The sequence below is a fragment of the Ochotona curzoniae genome, unplaced genomic scaffold (genome assembly GCF_017591425.1).
Source record: "Ochotona curzoniae isolate NIBS_2020 unplaced genomic scaffold, NIBS_Ocur_1.0 contig_46, whole genome shotgun sequence".
NCBI classification, from domain to species: Eukaryota; Metazoa; Chordata; class Mammalia; order Lagomorpha; family Ochotonidae; genus Ochotona; species Ochotona curzoniae.
In genome coordinates, this window is record NW_024466340.1 from 1607805 (window position 1) to 1623744 (window position 15940).

General features: G+C 43.8%; 1 protein-coding gene across 2 annotated transcripts in view; it reads right to left on the reverse strand.

Annotated features, from left to right (window-relative positions):
- FBXW8 (F-box and WD repeat domain containing 8) overlaps window positions 1-15940 on the reverse strand; it is a 109336-nt gene that overhangs the window by 32299 nt on the left and 61097 nt on the right. For both annotated transcript variants that reach the window (XM_040986928.1, XM_040986929.1), the window contains exons 6-7: window positions 5135-5331; window positions 1566-1772 (exon numbers count right to left, since the gene is read on the reverse strand). In XM_040986928.1, the coding sequence (XP_040842862.1) occupies window positions 1566-1772; window positions 5135-5331 (404 nt within the window). The remainder of the gene's footprint in view (window positions 1-1565; window positions 1773-5134; window positions 5332-15940) is intronic.

Below are 15940 nucleotides of genomic sequence, written 5' to 3' on the forward strand. Positions count from 1 at the left end.
TATCTCACTGTCCTCCATCATGTTGATCCAGGAAGTTCTTGAGCACTCCCTAGGCTGTAAAACCAGGACCTCACAAGACAATCCCATCTGGGAACTACAATGTATTCACCACCTCCAAGAGGCCACGATCTGTGAGGGGCAGGAACAGCCGGAAGCAGAGTGAATGGTAACTCCCCCTGGCCAGCTAGCACGCTTAAAGCCTTATATACCCCTTTCCATTTCATCCTGCAACTCTATCAAGTAGGAATGATTAGGAACCCTATTTTACAGATGAACAGAGTGAGGCCCAAAGGGGTTAAGCAGCCTGCTGAAAGGATGGTGGGTAGGAGGCTGGAACTTGAGTGTGGGTGGTAGCAGGTGGAGCCTGTTCTTGCCCAGGCTACAGTCTTCAAGTGGAGAAGTGACCACTTTGCTCAGGAGGATGACACCACAAGAGGAGCCCAGGGCCCTGAGGCAATCCTTCTCAGAATCCCACCAGCTGCCAGCAGGGTCAGCCAGAGATGGAACTGGAAGAAACAAAACCAGTCGACAACTTTATCCCTCTCACCCCAATCCCACTAAACAGGGCAGAAGGCCCTTTAAGTCAGGTTCTAGATTAACCACTTGGCCATTAGGGCAGCAAAAAGCTAGAGAGAGAGAAGATTCTGTCATTGTTCAAAGAATTTCAACTTAAAAACTCAGTCTTCCTGCTTCTGGCTCAAACACCGCTGGTGAGAATGTAAATTTTTTTAAAAAAATCTTTATATGTCATTTTTATCTATCTAAAAGACAGACTGACATGCAGAGTTAGAACTAGACTGTCCACTGGTTCTCTCATGCAGCTGGCAGGAATCCAAGCATTTGAGCCACCACGTACTGCATCCCAAGATGCATTAGCAGGAAGTGGGATGGGAAGTGGAGCAGACAGTACTCAAACCAGGACTCAAGATGTAGAGGCCGACCCCAAGCCACCATTTAATGTGGTATGCTGCAAAGCCAACCTTAGAATGTAAATTCTGATGTAACCCTTTTAAAGCATAATTTGGCAATATCTGCCAACATTTCAAGTGCACATGCTATAGATAAAACACGAAGACTTCTGTGAGTTACACTGGTCTACGTGGTCTATAACAGTGGAAAAGAGTGACCGCAAGCTGAATACCCAGCAGAGAGGGGACTGGCCACACCGCCTACAACTTCTAAGCACAGACTGGGACTGAGACGCTGGGGGAGAGGAGCTCAGCTCATGCTGACACACAGTGTCCTCCCAGGCACACTGCTGAGTAACAGAACAGCCTGCACACTGTGATCCGAGGCTGGAGAAATGTGCTCCTTAGCCACAAGCACCTACATTGCACTATTCTATATGGATACCGAGAAACCATTTACAGTGGGCCCTGTGCAGTTCAGGAAAAGACTACCTTTTCTCTTACGTCCTTTTGAAGGGCTTACATTTTTTAATCACATGGATTCATTACCATAATGCAAAGAGGAAACACCAAAGGGTTTTAATTTTTCAACTGCCTTCCAGATTGTAAAATCTAGGTTCTTTTTTTGCTAACTATATATCCTGCAATTTTTCTTACCTTGTTTCCTTCGTACACCCATCCTAGGCTCTTGACACCAAAGGCAACCTGGCTTGCAGAGACATCCAGACATGTGACAGGCTGCCCATAGACATAGTGGAGGGTTCTGGCAGAGTCTTCAGCTTTTAGCAGGTAGACCAGATCTCCAGCAGTGGCTATTGCCACAGGGTACCTCCCAGTATCTGGAACTATCTCAAAGAAGTCGACCTATTAAAGGATAAGAGTTTTTCAGATCTAAAAATTCACCCCAATTTGGTTAAAAAAAATTACAATCCCTCCTTCCCTTCAACAAGACCAACAACCCAAAGATGCTCATTGTAAGAGAAAAACAGTATACTTGTAAAGAGAGACAAAGTAAACTTGACTGAAATACCACTTTTCTGTTGCAATATAAGTAAAGATTAAAAAATCAGAATACATGGGACTAGACGTGAAAGGGGGGACCGTCATTTCTGGATGCCATCTACTATTGATGGGAATATACCCTCTATATCAAGGAAAATTTGGCATCATATTCAAAACTTTCAATGCACATATACCCTGACCTAGCAAGTCTAATTCTAGGAATTGATTACAAATAAACTCAAATGCACAAAATAATTGCACAATTATTTGCTGAAGTAATATTTTGGGTATCTAAATACTAGGAAAATTTAAAACATGTAACAAAAGGGTTAATTACATAATCACAATACATTTAACATGTCAGAAAACCATGCAGAAAGCATGACATTCTTTATCAACTGATACAAATGGGATAAACTCTATAACAATCTGGGGGGGGGGGTGGCAGTGTATGAGAAGCAAGTGGAGAACCAGAAGCCAGAGTGCTAACACACATGAAAGTCAGGGTCGGGGAGGCAGGTGTGGCAGGTGTACAATGTACTTGACTTGTACATCCTGTTGCCTTCAAGGGTCACATGGTGGGATGGATGGAGATTTCTTACTGTCCACATCACAGTTCCTTTTAATCCTGAGCTTTGGGGGCTGATGCTGTGGCACAGTGAGTGAAGTTGCTGTCTGAGGCACTGGCATCCCACATGGATGCTAATTCCAGTCACACAGTCCCAGTTGCTCCACTTCCAATCTAGCTCCCTGTTAATGCACTTGGAGAAGCAGAGAAAGATGGCCCAAGTCCTTGGGCATCAGCACCCATGTGAGAGACCTGAAAGAAGCTCCTGGTTTCTGGTCAACCCAGCTCTGGCCATCATGGCCAATTGGAGAGTAAATCAGCAAGTAAAATTTCTGTGTGTGTCTCCCCATTTCTTTCTCTTTCAAACAAATAATAAATCTCTTTTTTTAAAGCCTGAACTATGGAAATGTAACAGTAATTCAAATAAAAGGGTTGTTTTGTTTTGGGGGTTTTTTCACTTTTTAAAATTTTGGAAAAAAAAATCAGTTTCAAATCAGCAAAACTCTGTTCTTAACATTTGTGCAGATACCAAAAATGTGCTCTCCTAAGGTTAGAAATAGGACTTATCTGCTAGCTCCTGGATTCAATGATTCCAAAGAGGGTCCACTTTGTCACTCCAGCTCAGGCAGGCCTTTGCAACCCTGCATTTTTTATACCTTTACCATTCTCACTGCACTATCGCTAGCACTTTCTCTAATTTGCATGGCTATGAGGAATACCTTTCAAGAATAATCTGCCTTCTCCATCCACAGGTGGCACATTTCCCCCCAGTGCAGTTTGTTTTAGGTTTTCACCTCCTTCATTAAACAGTGAGTATGAATGCTGAAGGTGCAACTGTGTAATTATGAAAATCCACAGTGAAAAAGCGTGGCACTTCCTGAGAGCATGCCAGCTGAGTTCAAAAGCCCGAGTCCTGAAGACTGTCCAGGGGCGCCTCAGAGGCAGTAAACATCCGGGTGACTCTGCTAATCCTTGGGCCCAACAGTGAGTGCAGCGGCCCAACACTGCCAACCGTGGGTCCATCACAAAGGACAGGCAAGCTAAGCTAACACCACAAGCCTGGGAACACTGCCACTACTATTCAGAAAGTGTATCTGGGGAAGACAAAAACGGCTGTGCGGGCCAGGGGGTGTCTTTTCCAGGAACACTGGGCACCTTCTGTGACAAACCCTCAGCCAGGATGAGAACTAACACATAAAAAGTGTTATCAAACACGCCTCCAGCACTGGCCACTTGCTTCCTCTTGCTTCTAACAATCATTCCTTATTTTCCTAAAACAGACATCCTCAGCTGAGCCGTCTCACTTGGTCTTAACGCTGGAACTTTGACAGGACAAGTGGCTTGGGTTGACAGCGGCTGTGCCGTTTGCTGGGAGCTGTGAACGACTTCAAAAAGCTTCTGGTCTGTGCCAGGATGTCACCTACTGCCAAGGCAGGATTTACACTTTATAGAGGGACTTGCATCTTAAGTAACTGAGTCCATATAATTACTGTTGCTCTACAGTCACCTTTAGTCAGAGAACACATCATAAGCTCCATGGTAGTTTTATGAACACACACAAATACTCGAGGTTCACACTGTTCTAATTAACTTGAGAGGACAGCATCAGGCAGTCTGGGGACACTGCAGGCAAACCAAGAGATGGGATCCTTAGTGGGAGCAGCTTATAAAGGCGAGGCAGCAACACGATGGCTTCTTGGTCTAACGTGATTTCCACCAGGGAATATGAGAGAGAAGGAATGGTTCCAGGTCAGATCATTGATTTACTCAACGTTGACTTCTCTGTTACTCTCCTAACAAGGGCCAATATTAAGTTTGTTTAAATTAAATTTAAATTCAGCAAGGAGAGATTGGAGCATTCCCTTCTCACCACCTAATCATCTTTCATCATTTAAACATCGGAGTTCATGGAGAACTGCACCATAAAATGAGCTCCAGGAGAGGAATTCTTAAGGCTTGCTAAGCTTCACACATGATATTCTGGAACACAGCTACACAACTAGCAATGTTTATATATATATAGACAGAGATCTCCCACCAACTGGTTCAATCCCCAAATGGCCACAATGGACAGAGCTGAGCTACCCTGAAGCCAGGAGCCGAGAGCTTCCTCTAGGTCTCCCTCGTGGGTGCTGGGCCCCAGACACTGGGCCATCCTTTGCTGCTTTCCCATGTCATAGCTGGGAGCTGGATCAAACCAGGAGCAGCTCTGACTAGAACCAGCATCCATTTGGATACTGGCAGTGCAGAGAGTTAAGCTGCTAAGCCACCATACCCCTTCCTACCTTTAAGCTTCTGTATTGGGCCAGAAACTGTTACCAGATTTCTAGGGGTGCCACTCCACCACACCAGTCTGAGTGCGTCCAGGCCACCATGGTAAGAAACTGGCCTTGGGATTGGGGTTGGCATTGGCGTTTCAGTCCAAGCTGCTCCCTCTGACCTGGGGCCAGTCAGCTCAGACCTCTGAATTTCTGCTGGCTGCCTGGCAGACGAGGGAAATGCCATTGTTGGTTTTATTTGGCGGTGGTGAGATCTGTGGGGGCAAGGCCCACTTGAAGTCTGAGTGACTGGGAGTTGTCACCATGACTGCTTACTTTAGTCTCAGAGACTCTAAGGATGGAACTCCAACAATAAAATGGCCAAAAGTAAAGCTCACCAGTTTCTGAACTTCAAACTCAGCTGCCATCTGCCAGTAGCCCTCCTCATTGGGGTACAGCATTACAACGCCAAATGCAGAGGCTGTGGCGACAGTGACATCCTTTCGGCCGAGGGCTAGCGCCTGTATTCTTGCATCATGCTCGAAGCGGTGAATGGGATACCTTCCAGTCCTTAGGTCCCAAATATTGAGAAATCCTGGGTAAGGCCAAACAATTTAACAGTGTTAAAGGCATTTAACACACATAGTTAGGAAATAACAATTATGCAAAATAAAGAAAATGTCAAAATAAATGATAAACCAGCAAAAAAAATTGCATCACTTATTACAGAGGATATTTTCTTAACACATAAAGGACTCTAAAAAAGCAAAATTGTAAAATAAGCAAAGGACACATTTTCAGAAATATAATGGACACTTAAACAGAAGGAAAAATGTAAAGATCTATTCACAGTTAGAAAAACGAATAAAATATGCATATCATTTTCATCAAGTTGACAAAAATGAAAATATCACAAAACATTCTGCTGTTGAGGATCTACAGAACAGGCTTTCTCTTCAACTGCCGGAGGCACATAAAGTAACTCACCCACTCTGCAGGCAAGGTGACAATATTTGCCTAATTACAAATGTATCTACTCTTCAATTCAACCATGTTTACACATGAACACAAAGAAGTGTGTACAGGACACACTGCCATGTTTTTCTTGACTATAAAAGCCTGCAAGCTCCCAAAACGTCAACAGTAGAGAAATGCTTAGATACCACCACCTCCACAGCCTGGGTTTAGAATGAATGCATTCTTTAAAAAAGAGACCGTTGGCTCTACACACAACCTATAGAATACACTGATAGCCTAAAACACCACATTTGTGTGTGGTTCAGGTTTTAAAGATCTATTTACTTGAAAGGCAGAGTTACAGAGAGCAACAGAGACAGAGACCTCCCACAATTGTTAAGAACATTGATGTGGAGGCTGGTGTTGTGGCACAGTGGGTTAAGGTGTCACTTGTAAGGCAGGCAGTACATGTCAGACTATGGGTTTAAGTCGTAGCAGCTCTGCTTTTGGTCCAGCTTCCTGTTAATGCACCTCAAAAGGAAGCACCAGACACCCCAAATACTTATATTCTTGTCACCCACAAGGGAAACCAGATGAAGTTCCCAGTTTCTGGCTCTGGTCTGGCCCAAATCCACTATTGTGACCATCTGGGGAGTGAATCAACAGATCCATCAACAGATAGATCTGTGTCTTTCCGTTCCTGTTATTTTGGTTGTTCTAACAAACAAACTGTTGTTAAAATGCTGACTTTGCTCGTCATCCTTCTCCCAAGCACCTGGAAAGCTGCTAAGTCCTCACACCTACACTGGACATTCCACCACCACAGTGGTTTCCCAGGACCAACAGCATCAATACCAGAGGGACTTGCTAGAAATCCATGTTCTAGGGCATCAGCACATCTGGGGATGGTCGCTCATGTCTGAGACCCAACGGCCTACAGAAACGCACACTCTTAGCAGTATAAATGCCCCCATGTTTGAAATGCCAATGACTTTCATGAAATAAGTCTTTTGGTCATTCTCAGCCACTATGCTACTTCTTTCCCTCAGAGGTTTACTCAAGAAAACATGTCCTGTGTGAGTCTACACAATGCCTTATTTTGACTCCAATTGGTTTTCCAAATCACAGGGAAATAATTATGCAGATACATAGCTCATGATAATTTGTTCAAATTCAAATCCAGCTCCCCTGCTTGTTAGCCAAAGGAGTTGGGGAAATCTTAAATAGCTGTGAGTCCATTTTCTCTTCTGCAAACTCAAAGCCAATTTCACTTATTGTCCAGGATGCTAGGTGGGTGAAAAGACCAACCATGCAAAATGCTCAAGATCAGCCCTTCCTTTTTCCCTTCTAGTTTTACACACTCTGTAGTGCTTTCCATGTTATAAAGCACAAATGTTAATACAGTCTATATTTACATATACTACATAGTACAAAGCATTAATATATACTAATATAGTATAAGGCATTCGATATGTGTTAATATAGTACCCTCTCTTGTTCATCTATAAGGTCAGTCCTAGTTTACTAAGCAAAAAAAGGTGTTCATTTTTCCTCTCTTCATAATCCATCTTCCTTTTTGTCCTTATATTTCATCTTTATATTACAAATGCTTTACATTTAGAATCTTTTTGTAAGGCATCATTCTAGATTGTATACAGCTGGAGAGTTAGAAGATACATTTTCTGCAAGACATTCCAATAGCCAGCAAGCTAAGCAGGTGACTGACTGCAAACAAAGCCAAACTCGCCACACATTCAATGCTGCTTCACTGCAGAGCAGTACACTGTCCCCACAGCTATGATCAACATGAGGGAGAAGCAGATCTCAAAAGGCTCCACAACACATTCCCCTGGCAGTCAGACAAATTCTTATCACTGTCAATCAGAGGGAAAGGATAGGCTGCAGGAAATGCCGAGGGCTCTACACGGAGCAGGAGACAGGCTCTCCCGAGGACTGCACACTACATGTATCTGCATTTGTTCAGACACCACAACAAACTCAGCCTGGGAGCACTCCCTGCCAGCTAGGGAGGGGTGTCCTTGTACTCCCAGAGTGGTAAAGCAACTGACCCAGCACCTCCTGGGAGGAGATGAGGCCAAGCTGAACCTAGAGAAGTGCAGGCTGGGTGGCTGAGTCTGCCAGTACACAAGATAACTGGGCTAACGAGTCACTGATGTGCGCCACCAAACTTGCCCAGTGTCTGCCAAGCATGGAAGCTATTTAACCACAGCTCACTCTAAGCACACATGGAGTTTATCTACAAACACATTGTTCATTATTAATCAAGTATTGGCTGTGTTGGCATCGTTGTTCTAACAGAACTGTATGCAGTAAGACACCCTTCACCACAGGGTTGAGTTTCACACAGCTCTCCTGAGGGAGGTCTTGGTGGAAAAGAATCTAGGGCTCCACCAGTTTCACGTCGAATGCTTTCTTGAACAACTGCACATCACCATCCTTTCCAGTGTCCTCCACTTCAACAGTGAAGAAGACAACTGAGCTAGGACATACCTGCCTAGGGTGTTTTAATTCTGTAAGTTCCTCAACTTCACTTCTCCCATCCAAGTACCACCCACACCTGGCTTAGCTTCTGAGATCAGATGAGAGAGGGCATGCTCAGGGTGGCATGGCCATGGAGCCTTCAACCTCACTTCTAGGTGCACTGTTGGGATGGCTCCATTCAAACTGACCTTTCATCATAGGCAGTGCACTCTTCGGTGCTCTGAATTTCACTTGGTCTGATATTAACATAGTCTCTCTAGCTTTCTCCTTGGGATTAGTATTTGGATTGTTTCCATCCCTTCATTTTGCCTTGTGTCCCGGTTCATGAAGAAACAATGGAATTAAAAGACCAATTTCCTTTGAAGCAAAAATATGAAATTTATGCGTAGTTTTTCATAATATGAATCTCCATACACTTTTTGAAGCTCTTGTGAACTTAAAGTAGGTTTCTTGTAGACAGTGTAGTGTTGGTCTGGCTTTTAATATGGGTGTTCTGACAATGATATTTAGTGATACGAGTGAATTTAATCCACCATTTTTCTGTTTTCCGTTTGTCCCATCTGCTCTTTGCTCCCTTCCCCTCTCTCTTACTGCCTTTTTGTAAAGTATTTGCATTGAAAACACTATAGCTTCACTTCCATTTTTTATTTATAAAACTTATTTGCTTTTATTGGAAAGGTGGATTTACAGAGAAGAGAGACAGAAAAACATTTCATCTGCTGGTTCACTCCCCAAATGGCCACAACAACTGGAGCTGAGCCAGGAGTTTCTTCTGGGTCTCCCATGCAGGTACAGGGTCCCAAAGCATTGAGCTGTTCTCTGCTGTTCTCCCAGGCCACAAACAGGAAGCTGGATGGAAAGTGGAGCAGCCAGGATACAAACCGGCACCTGTATGGGATCCAGGCACTTGGCGGTTTAGCTAGTTGTGCTAATGTGCTGCCTCCAATGCCACTTTCATTCTTTTGCTGTCACTGGCCAGTCTTCAGGACTTCACTGTACATCTTTATCTTACTATAATCTATCTTCCAACAATATTATAGCAGCTTACGTAGAGCACAACTTCACAAGGATATCTTTCCATTTGTTTTCCCAAAGTCTTTGTGTTATTACTGCCATACATTCTATTTCCACATATCATAAACCTCAGGTACACTGCTATTATTTTTGCACAGTAGACAATTATCCTTTAGGGTTTTAAGTAAGAAAAAAGCCATTTCTGTTTACCCATATAATCCCCACCAATCTTCCAACAATGTCTGTAATTTGTAATTTCACCTCAGGTTGTTTGTGGGGTATGTGACCTCAAAGCTCACAGGCAGGCAGGTGTGTTTGAGAGTCAGTTTTACAAATGGTCAATCTATTAGTGAACACAGTTACATCATGGCTACTTTTATGATCTCAAAACTATAGGGTTCTGGACTGAATATAATATATAAGTATAAATATATATATATATATATTTCTTTTTTTAAAAAAGAACATTCTATGCTGGAATTTGAAGAGCAGCAAGTAGGAAGCTCCATGCCCAAATTTTCCAGACAGCTTTCGTGACCAGAGCCATGTCTGGAGAACTACTCTTGGGCACAAGGTCAGTGCAGAACTTCCACCTGCAATCAGACCTGCTGAAGGTGGACATCACCTCCTGGGGCCTGCCATCACGGCTTTGGAGGTCAAAGACCGGCAGAGCAGAGCCTCAGGCATGGTGCTCAGCTTTTCTGAGTTGTATGGGTGTCCCCCAGAGCAATCCTACTTTAAGCAGCTCATGGGAGGGTGGCCAAAGGGACATTCATGTTGGAAGGGAAGAAGTATCAGCTGGCCATGAGCCACAGGCTCAAGAGCCTGCATGGAGGACTCTGAGGGTTTGGTAAGGTATCTGACCCTCAGCTCTGCCAAACGGTGTCCAGTCCTCCTGTGTCAGTCCAGATGGGGAGGAACACAATACAGGCCAGCTGGACCATGATGGTCTATCTTAAATATGGTTCTCCAAATATACAGGATTATGAAGTTACCACAGAAACTGATGTTTTCAGGAGAAATTGCTCCAGTGGAAGAATTGCATTCAACCTGAGAAAGCAAGGTTAGAGCTTGGGAAAGAAACATCCGTAGCAATTCCACATCAATAGTTTTTATCACAATTTCTCCCTTAAGGAATCTAAATAAAAACATTATGCAAAAGTATATCATGTTAGGGCCCCGTGCAATAGCACAGTGGTTAAAGTCCTCGCCTTGTACACACCGGGATGCCATATGGACGCTGATTCGTATCCTGGCAGCCCCGCTTCCCATCCAGCTACCTGCTTGTGGCCTGGGAAAGCAGTCGACGACGGCCCCAAGCCTTGAGACCCTGCACCTGCGGGGGAGACCCGGAGGAAGCTCCTGGCTCTTGGCTCCAGAATGGCGCAGCTCCAGCCATTGCGGCCGCTTAGGGAGTGATCCATTGGACAGAAGATCTTGCTCTCTGTCTCTCCTCCTCTCTGTATATCTGCCTTTCCAATAATAATAAAATAAATATTAAAGAAGTGAATCATGCTGGAAGTTGGTAGGTACTAGATATATACAAATCCCAGCAGGGTTTAGTTCTACAGGGCCATGTTCTTGGACGGCAAGAATAGAGTGGTTTATCCCAAGCACTCTGGTTTCTACCTCAAGACCCAAAATTGGCCTAATGTACTTAACAAGGCCTACTTCACTCCTGTGCTGCTGAGGTCTAAGGAGGAAAACCACCACCATCTGGTTCAAGTTTTCTGTGACATAAGGGAGTGTGGAGACATGACCTAGAGGTGGGAGGCTGACAGCACCCTCAGCATCCTGTCTCCTGTCCAGAGATGGTATGTCAAGGTGATCCTCTACATGAAAGTCAGGCAAACAGGCACAGCAGGTGATTCTAATGAGTGACTTCTCGGTGCTGCACTCCACGGGCCCCAGGCCTTCAGAGGGGAAAGCAAGGATTCACAACATGTTATGCTGACAAACAGTCTGTCTACGTGATTACTGCGAGCAATAATTAAAACTGGTAAAACTTTTTCAGAAGTCATCAGTATGGGTAAATTTGGAAAGCTAATGTTCTTTAACACTTCCTTGTCTAGAAATCTATTCTACAGAAACAATAGCATAAATGAGTAAAGACAAAGTTTCAGCTAAAACATGTTTATTACAACATAATTAGTAAAAATGAAAAACTGAAAACTATCCAAATTCATCAATATAATAATGAATAAATGATAGCAAAGTGGAATACTTAAAAAAAATCTCTAATTGTAGCTGATCATTCATGCTAACTGGGGCTTAGCTAAGAAGGAAGCAGTGATGCACCAATGCATTCAGCAAGTATTCCTAAAGCCTCAGCTCTGTGCATGGCACTGTTCTGTCTGGGCACTTGGGACACTGCAACGGACGAGGCAAAACCACACAAAAAAGTCCCTGATTCACAGGGCTGACATTCTGGTGGTGTCCACCAAGTATCCCACTGGGGACCACCCAAGGATTGAAAGGATTTGATCCTTTCATGAAACCGCACAAAGAGAAACAAACATTTCATAACTTAACTACAAAATAAAGCACAACATAACACAGAAGTATACAAAGAATGCCACAATGGCCATGCTTAGCTTCATGTCATGTTATACCACGATTTAAGAACCCCAAAAAGGGGTTGGAGTTATGGCAACTCAGCCAAAGGTGCCATGCCAGCATCCCACATGAACACCAGTTTGAGTCCAGGCTGTTCCACTTCCAACCCATCTCCCTATTAAATGCACAGAGGGAGGCAGCAGAGGATGGCCCAAGTGCTTGGATCCCTCCTACCTAGAAAAAGACCCTGGCTCCTGACTTCCTACCTGTCTGGTCCTGGCTGTTGTGGCTATTTGGGAAGTGAAGCAACAAGTGGGAAATCTTTCTCTCCTTTTCTTCTCTGCAATGCTTTCAAGTGAATGAGTCATTATTTTAATAAGTCCCTAAAAAGCACTGTAGCAGTTAACTTTCCCAGACATTTCAACTTCAACTGAGTCCATTTGCCCTACATGATTATAACAGAAGTAGCATTCAATGACCATCATAGCCAACAAAAGTCACTTCTAACACAGGTCTGACTTTAAAAAATTTAATGTAAATTTATTTAAAAGGCCAGGCTTCACTACACTGTAATAAGACAGTTTTGTCTGCTCATGAGGTATGGACTTCTGAAGGGGCAGGATTGTGTTCCTTTTGTCTTTCCTACAGAAGTGAATTCCAAGACTGAACAGGGGTAAAGTTAATGAAGAGCCGACCTTCAAGGGGACAGAATCACTCAAATCAGCTGGAAGACAGAAATAAGACAAGCTGGGAAGGACAGGACCATTTCACAAAGCCTACGGGGCAGCAGTACAGCTGGACATGATACGGGATCTGAACCAGAAATGAAGAAGACCTTGGTTGAAACCAATGCCATGCTGGTTTCCTGTAGGTTCCATGCACCTCTCCTGTCTGCTTTCCTATCCACAGTCAGCATTCTCTCATTCCTGAGGACGTGGTCAGTGGTTGACCCCACTCTACAAGCTCTTGCACTCCAGGCCTACAGCAAGGCCTAAGTGCCAACTGGCTCATCTGCATCAACGAATCAGCTCCCCCAGAGACAGGGTTCTCAATCCTGTTGGAGCAGCTCAGGTCTAAGACTAACTCAAACCCTAGACACATGCTCACCTCTAGGGAGGTGGGGAAGGACCTCATACCAAAAAGCTACTGCAGAAGATGCATTTTAGGAAAAACAGGAAAAATTCCCAGCCAATGCAAAGGGAGGTTTCTTGAAGTACAGGTGTTAGTCCCCATTCCCTGCATTCCTGACAATCCATGAAAGCCGGGGCTGACGGTTCCATCTTGCCCACATCAGAAAGAAATTTTAGCAGGTGTCTTTTCCTGACAAAACCCCAGTAACTGGATATAAGACATTTAATCCTGAGGTGGTGCTGGCATCTCAAACACTGTTTTTGCTTTTAAAAAAAAAATAAGGATGTAGCCCAAAGAAATTGAGTCAAAAAAATCTGGAAGAGCACAATGAACAAAGGGCAGTGGTCCAATCAGGTAGAGAGATCAGGCCTGGCAGTCGCTCATGCCCCCAGGCTCTGGCCCTCCACCCTGACAACCAGCTGGGTGAAGAGGGCTGCGTTCACCCTAGACCAGAAGGAATCATTAAGGATGACATGAGTGACGAGGGCCAGTCTTCTGAGGAGACATAAAGCCTGCTCAGCAGCTGTAGATGGGCACCCATGCCAGTCTGTAGTATGCCCCTCCCTCCTCCCACACGAGGCAGCCAGAGTGTGGTAATGAAACTGCACATAGTGGAAATGGGATCTAAATGAGTTTAAACTGATTTATGTTAGCTTTTGTAAAGATTACTCGATATCTGGAAAGTGCTACCACTGTGAAATAATGTTGACAATCCTTGAGATCTCCGTCTAATGGTACTTGCACAGAATATTTATACTCCTCGTCAGGGGAACAAGGACCATAATGGATACCATTTTTGTTTTATTAGGGATGCATATTTAAATTAATCTGCTATTTGCCTAAACAATTAGCTGCTTCTGTTTGTGTGCACAAAGCCAAAATTGCAATTAGGCTTCCATCAAAAAGATAAGTCCCAACTAAAACTGTCCCGGCGGAGTCATAAGGGCTCAGGGCAGAACTTTCCAAAATTACTTTTTAGCATAATGGTAATTATGTTAATTGCTTGAAAGGTAAATAACTGCTGAACTGGTTTTGGGGGAAAAAAAAGTATTGCTCCTCCCCTCTGATCTTTTCTATGCATCATAAAATTTAAATACATCAATAACAGTTTACAAAGTCACAAGCTGGCCACTCTGAACTTCACAGGGTGTCATGGGGTCTTTCATGATTTTTGGGGGGGTAAAACTTATTTCAGTCATGCATTTTAATCCCCTTGAGTTTGCACACACAAAACATATCCAAAGTTTGATCCTAGTTTAGTAACAGTTAAGTACACATGATCTATTAACCATGTTCAAAAACGCAAAATCAAACTATAAAGACAAATCGCAATCTCAATTTATACTATGTAAATTAACACTTGCCTATCAGAAATTAAGCAGGACTCTCCTCCCCCCCAAAAAATTCTGCAACAAGGAAAAGGCATTACAGCTAAAACTGAAAATACACTCACAGCACTTAAAAATCAAGCACTTCTTCATCAAGTACATAGAACACCACGCTGAACTGCAGGTCGGAGACAGAACAAGGGTATGAGGCCTGAAAAGGCAACAGAAGTTTTGTACCTGCTAAAGAGGTACCAGTGGGAGACCAGCCTCAGAACAAACAGTGGTCCAAAGTAAGGGCTAAAGTCTTGAAAAGCAAATGCTGAATGCAGCTCCCCCTCCCCCTGGACAGGGCACAGCACCCTCAACATTCCTGCTGACCACAGCTCTAACGCTCAACAGCTGAGCTCTGCTGCCTATGGCAGAAAGGCGATATGCAGGAAACATTCTACAAGCTGCTTTTTAGACAGACAAGCACTAAGAATCTCAAAGGGCTTATGCATCAAATGATTATTAAGGGCACAAGCAAAGCACAACTGGAGAGGAGATCCTGAAAGCAAAAACTGAGTCAAGAGAAGAGGAAGACAGGTTGAATATGCTCAGTATTTCACAAGATCAGAGAAGGAAAGCACAAACATCTGAAAAAGAATAAACGTGAAGAGAGAGTAAATTGTAAAGCAGGGGGTTTGTGTACTTTGAGGCTACAGCAATGTGATCAAACAGCAGATACAGCTAACAAGGTCAAAGGGAAACCACGTTGATAAAGAAAGTCAAGTAACCGGGATTAGTCTTTCTACAGGATAAAGTACTGGGCAGGCAGGCAGTGTGAAAGACACTACTGGGGGCCTGGCACCATAACCTAGTCACTAAAGTACTCACCTTGCAATTGCCGAGATCCCATATGGGCGCTGGTTCATATCCCAGCTGCTCCGCTTCCCTTCAAGCTCCCTGCCTGTAACCTGGGAAAGCAGTGGAGGATGGTCCAAAGCCTTTGTACCCATTGCACCCACATGGGAGACTTGGAAGAAACTCCTGGCTCCTGGCTTCAGACTGGCTTAGTTCCAGCCACTGCAGCCACTTGGGGAGTGAACTAGCAGATGAAAGATCTTTCTGTCTCTCCTTCTCTCTGTAAATCTGCCTTTCCAACAAAATAAATTTTTTATTAAAAAAAAAAAAAAGAGCGACCGCTGGGCACATACCCACCAACCACAGCCAGTTCTTCGCTGAAATGCAACTCTGAGACATAAACAGAATGCATCTGACACCAGTCGTAGTGTTAGGCCACATGAGAAAACCTGTGTAAAGTAGAATGAAAGCTATCTACTGTGATGCAAAAGTTTTGAAAAATTGAAAAAACAAATTTTAAGTCCATGCCTATTCAGAGGCCTCTAAGAGAAGACTGGATATTGGTAGCAGGAAAGAAAAAAAGAAAATGTACTTTTTGTTACATACTCTTTTGTACTACTTGAATTTTTTCTATGTGTAATACTACATAAAAATGTTAATTCATTGCACAGCTTCAGCTTCTGCTCAGCGGTGGGATATTTTTTCTAATACCAGTCTGCATTTCTAAGATGAGTTTTAAAATATTTGCTTGAAAGACTTAGAGAAAGACAGGGAGAGGGAGGAGGAAGAAAGGGATCTTCCCAAATAGCCACAACAGCCACTCTCCAAACAGCTGCTGAAGGCAGGAGCTTCTCCCGGGTCTTCCACGTGGGT